Genomic DNA, 8,395 nt, shown 5'->3' on the forward strand with positions numbered 1-8,395 from the left:
ATTTGCTGCCATCATTGGCTCTCGATGGCAGTGTCTTGCTTCTCTCCTCTCCCTCACCTCTGAAGATATTGTGAGCATCAAGAGAGAGTCAAGAGGAGCAGAACCCACCAGACAAGCACTCGTCATGCTGCAGAAGTGGGGAGCTAGCGACACGGCAACTTATGGGCAGCTGCAAGAAAGACTATGTACACTTTCAGTATTTCATATTTGATCTATCATCACACCATGCACTACTGCAACAAATAGACATTTTCAGCAACATGCATTATGTTAATTAGTGCACTGAGCCCCACACGTCATAACAAACCCACAACATGCACTACTTTACGATATATAGTCATACTACAGCCTTTACAATTGTATAAACTGAATATTAATTTTCACAGCAGTTGACACACATCATGTTCATATCACACTTTTTTTATTATTGCACATTCTCATGTAGTTTATCACGTCAGTTTATGATTTTGTTTTATACTTGTAGCTAGTGACTTTGAGCTGGCCATTGGATTAGCCCCCCCAGCCATGACTCTTCACGTAGATGTTAGAACGCTAATCAGAAAATGTTATTTAGCTATAGGAGCCCCCCTCATGTACCTTACCTGTTGAATTGATCACTTTGTAATATTAAGTTGTTGTGCCAGTAATTGTGAGTGTATTATACAGATCAAAAATGGATTAAAATCATGAGAGGGGAGAAGGGTACATGCGTGATGAATTATATAACACAAAATTAAAACAAAATCATAACCTGAGTGCGTTAATACGTCATGTGAAACAAAAAAATACACACACAAAATAATGTCGATTGCAAATGTGAGTGAAGTCTATGCGGTACCAGTTATTTGCAGCAAAAGGGGTAATAACCTGTCTGATTTGTAATCTTCCATGCCGTGCATGTACATTCTTGAGAGTATCATAATGTCAACAAGTTTACGAGAGTCGGTTTCTGTTGGCTCAATTTTTTCGTCCAGAGGAGGACTGAATCGATAAAAGGGAATGCCCTGAGCCTCACAGCTGGTCTTGCATCGATCAGCAATTGCCTCAGATTGCCCGAGCTGCATAAAAATACAATTATTTATAGATAATTACTAACAAAGGTAGAAATGCATTCATACCCTACGGGATAGTTTTTTTAAAGTAATATGAGCACAATGAACAGCTGTCACTTACAGCATCGCTAAGCATTCTGAATAGATTCTGGACTCCCACAAAGATACTGATCTTTCCTAGTCTGCTGGGAGGGAAAAGTCCTGATCCCACGGACACCATGCAGGATATGGGCATCCGTTGGTTCTTTACCTGGTAAAATGACTGAATCTTGGCAAGTCCTCCATCACAAGGGTTATTGGCCATTACACCACCATCAACGTAGTTGTCCAGCTCACTGAAGTAGAGGGGAGCAGCACTTGAATACCGAGCTACCTTCCAGACTGGCTCTGTTATTAATGAAAAAATGTACGTATTGAGTGGTATCTATAAGAATACACATAATTTATGTATGATTACTTGCGGTTGAACGTTTTTCACTATTATCATGCTTCAATACTTATTATGGAACCTACGTGTGCTAAACTGATCATCAAAGCAGTTGTTGAAGTAATGGATGTTCATGGGTGTGTTGGACTTGTCCACAGCTGTGATCAACACTCTGCAAAGGAGAGCAAATACAGTGACAACACAAAACCAATCAATGCACAAGTATAACCAGTACAATACACTCAAAGAACAAGGAGCATAAACAAATTATGTTGTGGACTAGTGAGTGACCAAGGAGCATAATTATGTTTGGAATAGTGGAGTGACTTACTTTGGGTGCCTGCGGTCACACATTCTCTGTTCAGTCCCCAACACTTCCTGTAAGAGCTCTTCTAAAACCTTAGTGTTGTAGCCACCAAACCCCTTCTTGCTTGAAAACACCTTGTCCTTGAGACGGAAATACATTCTCCTCAGTTGAGGGATAGTCATGTCTGCATAGACTAAACCCAAAGCCATTATACCACCAATGCTGTTGCCAATGATCCAATCAAAAAGCTCGACAATTCGTTTCCCGGTCATCTTTTCTATCTCAAAAAGGATCTCCAGTTGAATAAGTCCTCTCATTCCTCCACCGTCCAGGCTCAGAATTCTGGCTCCTCCCTGAGATGCAAACTCCATTGGAGGAGGGGTTACATCGTGATCAAACGGAGTGGCACACCTCTCTCCATTGTCAGTTCTGCACCAAGTTGTCATACAGTATAAGTTTAAGTATAAATATAAGGCATATGTTCAACACTCACATAACAGTCATTCAGTTTGTAAACATAATAATTTATTAATTCCTTACTTGAACATTTGAAGTTCTCGCTGCTGTAGAAGATACACGTAGGCTTCGTCAGGCCTGATTGAAGTAGAGCCAATCAAACGACTTCTCATGTGGTCTTCAATCTGATCTGAGAGGACATGCTTTGCTCTCTTGAGCCCGTCATCCACAGGGTTGGAGTCATTGCATGGGATGTCCACCTCTTCCTCCGGGCTGATGCCATAGTACAGGGAGCTGGATGAGGGACTCTCTACCATACAGCCTTGCTTACACCCGACTGATACCAGTAAGGGAACAACATTGTCTTTCTGTGGTGTGCATGTATGGAAGGGGGTGTGAGTTGAAGGTGTGTGTTTACACGTGTGACGTGTGTATATACAAAATGTATGAACAATTAAGCACATTGGGCTTACTCTATTTTCAATGGCCATGTCAAGAGGTGTCTGCTTGAAGTCATTCCTGGAATTACAGTGGGCACCAAACACAACAAGCGTCTTGATAATAAGTTCATCTGCAATCTGTACGTACAACATAATTATATGTAAAGACTGTGGATCATTGTTAATATCCGACTAGAAAAACATTTGCAATGTGAAAAATTGCTAGGATTGGCCAGGGGAACCACCAAAAAGCGTGGAAACAAGAAATCTGCTAGACGAGAGCATAACCTCTAATCCGTTACAACGTCATGAAGATGTACAATACATTACATAGACTGTGTTCCAGATCCATCTACCAGCTTCCATCCACCACATCATTCCATGCAGGTCACCAGTACGATCCATGCATGTTACTACGCATGGGTGGACTGTGTGTACCTGTGCTCAACACTGCATGTATTAGGAACATCAATTCATCACAAATCATCATGATTATGCCCGCACATTCCAAAATGGATGTATAATAAATACGTGGTATAATTATTGGCCGGGAAAACATGGAAAACTACCAGTACGTGTGATCGAAGTTGTAACGGATTGGAGTTATGCTCTCGTCTGATTTCTTGTTTCCACGCTCTTTGGTGGTTCCCCTGGCCAATTGAAGGCAAGAGGCAACATTGAACATCATGCAAAACACTACGATGCTACCTTATGCTGATACAATGATAGATCCTACAGAAGGTTTCAAAGATAGAGAGACGAGCATTCTCAATGAAGGCTCCTTTGCATGCAACTAGTATTTTCCAGTACCTACATGTAAGTATAATAAGGAATCGTAATTAATGTGTGTGAAACATGAATGCAAAGTTACTTTTTCACATTCTGCCAACTTTTGTTGAGCCAGGTCAAAATCAAACTTGACATAAGAGGCATTCCACAAACTCAGTGATAGGATCTCGATAAGCATAAGATTCCTGTACAGAAAATTAAGGAACGTTAAGTGCACGAAAGAAAGAGAGTGTACATGGCTTACATGTTTGATGATTCTAACGAGGTCTTTGAGCAGCGTCTGTCTCTTCTTGCTGGTGATGACCAAAGCTGTCAAGTAACGGAAGATGTGAGGACAACACGTCTGGTAACTGGAGGAGAAAGAAGTTGTGTATAAGGTACAAAAAACAAAGATATTCCTAGGCTCGGGGGTCATAACATAAAATGAGACTGCATGTATGATAAGAGCATTCACTCACTCTTGGGTGAATAAGAATAAGTTGATAATCTCCTCTTGTCCCTTGGGATGGTTGAAGTAGACAAACAGACTCCAGTGAATTAGCCAGGTTCTCTGCTGAAGTCTCGTCAGGTGAGGAACATTTGGCTGTGTAACATAGAATAATGGGCAAATTTCTTGGCAATCAGTAAAAGGAATTACACACTCTAATTCCAAGTCAGGGGAATAGCTAGGAGTTACAGCCATAGGGGTAGGGGACAAAGCAAACTTAGGGGCCCGGGCCTACTCTCCTGTCTTAACCCCCCTCCCACAGCACAGGGAGATGGTTCAATACTGACTCACTGTCTCCTCAATTTCCCTCCTCAGTTTAGCGAGCTCTTCCAAAGCACTGTCCCAGTCTTACACTAGAATGGAACACGACAGCTTTCCCCACTCAGCACTCATTAGATTCTGGTGGTCAGCAGGTGCCTATATACAATAATGAAAAATTATACGGTGCCAAACACACGACTCCACAAGACGTCAAGGGCTAAGACACGTTACTCAATCAGACGATTGGTTTACAACTCCAATTGGATTCTTACCAACAGTCTGTAAAAGTATAGATACTCTGCTGCATCAGCATAGGTTCCACACTCAAACTTGAACTTGGCACAATCGTGAATCACATCCACCATCTTCACCTCAAACTACAGAACGACAAGAAAACAATAGGCCTAAGACTACATCTCACCTGTACCTCTATGTACCTGATGATTTTGAATCAAATATTCTAGCAAATTCTGATCCTCCCTACAATGTGTCGAATACAAGGTATTACAAGTGACTACATGTACTCACTTTCCACTTGAACTTTCGAGTTCCTCTGAGTCGGTAAGGATGTCGAGGATCGGCCCAAGAGCCTGATCAAATTCATGCAGCTTACTCACAACTAACCCTCTCCTTTCGACTAAATCTGAGAGGAAAAGTGCGGTATTGCAGGAAGACGGGAAGTCTATTTTAAATACTGATAAGTTCAGGGAAGTTAACTGATAACGCACTGGGCACCATGTACCATAAATGTCAAGTACGACCGTCTCTTGGGAAATGGTGAGAGGTTGTATTTAATTATAAATACTCAGTGGCTTCAAAGATTTATATACAGTGCAGATGGTATACTGTACTATGTATTGCGTATACTTAGGACACGCTGAATTTCTGAGTATGAGTTTCTAAGTACGGGTAATTTTCGGGGGACAAAATATTCGTGGTTCAGATACATTTCGTGGGTAATATTTTCGTGGTTGCTGCTTGCACTGCAGGTAAAGGTAGGCAAGGTTGCTTCATTCGTGGGTAAAATATTCGTGGTCATACCTCCAACCACGAAAACCACGAATAAATTATTTTGCCCCACGAAAATTATACGGTATATCCTCAAAAGACTGCTGCCCATGCAGTGACTTAGACTGGCGGCCACAGCACCTCGCGTGCGTAGCGCAAGGGACTGGCAAACTGTCTGTCAGTCACTCGTCTCAGCTGCAACGAGCATTGCAGCCTATCAGATTGCTCAACGTCATATTAGCCCTGTAATTGTAACCGCACTTACACTTCAGGGGATTTCAGTGCATTCCATACATAGTAGCTGAATCTCGTAGCAAAATTTAACCACATTTATCTATAACGATATTCATGTTTAGTAGTGTCATACGATCTATTACACTTCCGCTGAGACGAGTGATTGATAGGCAGTTTGCCGCCAGTCTAGCAGTGACTACATGTACATGTATACTAGTCTATAATTATACAATCAGATTCATCACTGTTATCTATGAGAGGCCTGTTACAAGTGGTAGTTTTTTTGTCTATAGCTGTTCCTTATTATGCCTCGGTGCGCATGCGCAAGCGACGTATACGGTAGTGTGTCTGTGTGTACGTGACTAGCCAAGGTTAGCCGAGGTCAGAGTTTACAAATTTCATTAAAGATGGGCGTGGCGTTATCATTTTTCTGCCAAGAAGCTGAGCAGTTATGGAGTATTTATGATTCTCTAGTACCTAGAGGTATTGTAGCCTCGATCCCAGGCTGCATGCACTTTTCTCAAGGCCTATGACTTTTCTCACGGCCTATGAGGAGGCTAGGAGTATTGTAGCCATGTACTTAATCCACTCAATATTGTTGACAGGATTGTCTTCTTTCAAATCAGAGGCACGTACATACCCTTGGCTCTATTGAGGCAGAGATACAAAAGAAAGGGGATTGGAAACGATCGCCCACGCCCTATGTAAAAGGACTGACATCCGGTGAAGCACTCCGTGTAATTATTGCGCTCGCAAATAATTACATGGAAAAGTTTTATATCCCTGGTTTCTAGCTCTCCTATCCACTAGAGATCACTCAGGGCCTGGGAGATACTTGAGAGAAGTAAGCTTATACCACTGACAAGCTCTAAGTCCGTTGTCTTTACTCTGTTTCCAATTTTTTTGAGTTTAGCTTGAATTACTCTATGTCAACTTTCCTTCTAGAGTGGACTACATGCAGGTATTGACATTACTACATAAGTAGAATAGGTAAAACATGACTGTAAATGACTGTAGATTGCTAAAAATCAATTTTAATATTTTGAGCAAAAGGGGGGTTCCTTTGCTCCCTTGGATCTCCCCCTGGATCCGCCTCTGCTGTTCATAAACGTTTGCAGTATAGTCCTTCAAACTGCTTTAGTATACTTTTAGACACGCCACGGGCCTGTCCCTCCTACGACTTCATAGTAAAGGCTATTTCTTCTTGCATAGCATTTATTTGTCTAGTAATAGTGGCTGCATGGCTTAGTCGACTTTTTAGAGCTAAATTCTCTTTACTTTTTAGAAAAATCAACATTAAAAATGATCAATTTCACTGTTTCTATGTACAGCACATTGTAGAGCAGTCAAGACTGGTAATGAGCATGCTGACTATAAATATAATCCTTTGTAGTTTTAGCCACGCCCTATAACGCGGAATGCTTCACGCAAAAATTTCGTAAAAATTTCGTTTCCAATCCCCTTTCTTTTGTATCTCTGATTGAGGTGAGGGCTTATTCACCTATTTTATAATGTTAACACACTCTTGATTTGTTTTAGTTATAAATAGTTGATGAGATAATTATGGTAGCGATGTCAGATCGATTTTCATTTTTGCTATTTCTAACTCCTATGTATTACTATCTCTTTTGAACACTCTAGGCAAACCAGAAAAACTTTACTGCACTGGATTTGGTCAAGCGAATGCAGAGATACAGCGTTTTGAAGAACACTAGTCAGGGAAAAATTCATACAAAAATTTACCGCATTTTAATAGCCTCGTTCATAGGGCGTAGCGCGGATAATTTTCGAGGCTCCACTGCAGAATTCAACACACATGTAATGGTAGCCTCGATCCCAGGCCGAGTTTTCGCTTTTATAACGGTTAGGAGAACAACTGGGCCTGGTACTAGTTGTCTGCGCATGCGTCAAATTTTCATTGTATTTGTGGTCGGCAAAGATATTTAATAAATCAATAATCGAAATTTGTACACAGAAAATGCACAGAGTGAGTACACAAAAGATGCACATAGGGAGCTGCTTCACAAGGGCCTGGGGAGTTGCCAGTTGTGCTGCAGCACGATTACAGTGACCCAGGGCAACTTCAAGATGATTGAATGCCTTCAAATTACGTTTCAACGATTTAGCAGGCTGCTGGACTTCTCTGATTCTAGGCCCCAACTTGTAACTCAGTTAAACTTTGCTTGAGAAAACGTAGATTCTCTTGATGCCTCTGAGCTACCCAGCAACACTCGAACGATCAGGTCATACTCCAGTCCTGTAAGTAAGGACAATATTAAAGAAACCAAACACGGTTAAACCCTTATCTTAAACTGTCCAGTCTTGTCCGTTAGTATGGCCAAGAGGAACAATGTTGGGATAGCTGGATAGTAGCCATTGCTCCTGTACAGAGAAGTAGACATTCAAAATACGTGTAGATCTACTGTATACATGTACATATTAAATTTCTCGTATTAAACAGGTTATAGTGTCATTGTCGACGAGCTGATGATGGCAGCACCAAGTTCTCTAGCTCACACTCTTCACTTGATCCACCATATTAATGATGATACTATAGATCTTTTAAGGTATAGCCAGCGATCCGATTACGGCAGATGTTTTTAATATATCTGATGATAGATCTTGATTAGTGCTCTCTAGTGGTGGTCTTGGATTTCCAGTGCCTTGCTTGGTTCTCTAGATATGAAGGCCGAAAGTAGCTGGGCGTGGTCTGGCGAGTGGGTAAAGGGTGCTAGGTATGAAAGTGGCTTAATGGGGGTCAGAGGTCAGTTTGGAAAAGGGTTGGGCTTGCAAATGAGAATGAGAATCCGGATGACGACATGTCTGGGTCAGAGGTCAGATGGGCTGGGCATCCGGATGACGTATGAGTTCAGAGGTCAGCAAGATAAAACGGGTCAGAGGTCAGCTCAGAAAAAAGGGGCTGGGCTCTGTGCT

The 8,395-nt window shown here is 41.6% G+C and overlaps 3 protein-coding genes and 1 long non-coding RNA gene across 4 annotated transcripts in view; 1 reads left to right on the top strand and 3 right to left on the bottom strand.

Annotated features, from left to right (window-relative positions):
- Positions 1–546, top strand: part of LOC135331863 (uncharacterized) — a 9,674-nt gene extending 9,128 nt beyond the window's left edge. Inside the window, exon 3 of the mRNA XM_064527132.1 lies at positions 1–546. This exon is cut by the window's left edge and continues 73 nt beyond it. Coding sequence (XP_064383202.1) covers positions 1–211 — 211 coding nt within the window. The 3' untranslated portion in view covers positions 212–546.
- A 97-nt stretch (positions 547–643) lies between these two features.
- Positions 644–3,138, bottom strand: LOC135331909 (85/88 kDa calcium-independent phospholipase A2-like). The gene is made up of 7 exons (XM_064527198.1): positions 3,013–3,138; positions 2,716–2,820; positions 2,327–2,610; positions 1,811–2,215; positions 1,566–1,651; positions 1,174–1,439; positions 644–1,058 (listed from the first exon to the last, which is right to left on the bottom strand). The coding sequence occupies exons 1-7, from the start codon at positions 3,085–3,087 to the stop codon at positions 828–830; spliced, it is 1,452 nt and encodes a 483-aa protein (XP_064383268.1). The 5' UTR covers positions 3,088–3,138; the 3' UTR covers positions 644–827.
- Positions 3,139–3,550: 412 nt separating this feature from the next.
- On the bottom strand, positions 3,551–4,957 carry LOC135332023 (eukaryotic translation initiation factor 3 subunit E-like). The gene is made up of 8 exons (XM_064527329.1): positions 4,948–4,957; positions 4,748–4,862; positions 4,657–4,699; positions 4,492–4,596; positions 4,250–4,375; positions 3,930–4,054; positions 3,716–3,821; positions 3,551–3,656 (listed from the first exon to the last, which is right to left on the bottom strand). The coding sequence occupies exons 1-5, from the start codon at positions 4,955–4,957 to the stop codon at positions 4,307–4,309; spliced, it is 342 nt and encodes a 113-aa protein (XP_064383399.1). The 3' UTR covers positions 3,551–3,656; positions 3,716–3,821; positions 3,930–4,054; positions 4,250–4,306.
- A 2,434-nt stretch (positions 4,958–7,391) lies between these two features.
- LOC135331973 (uncharacterized) lies at positions 7,392–8,304 on the bottom strand. Its single transcript, XR_010393089.1, has 2 exons — positions 7,898–8,304; positions 7,392–7,843 (listed from the first exon to the last, which is right to left on the bottom strand). It is a non-coding gene; the product is annotated as an uncharacterized LOC135331973 (long non-coding RNA).
- Positions 8,305–8,395: the final 91 nt, after the last annotated feature.

The sequence above is a fragment of the Halichondria panicea genome, chromosome 2 (assembly GCF_963675165.1).
Source record: "Halichondria panicea chromosome 2, odHalPani1.1, whole genome shotgun sequence".
NCBI lineage: Eukaryota > Metazoa > Porifera > Demospongiae > Suberitida > Halichondriidae > Halichondria > Halichondria panicea.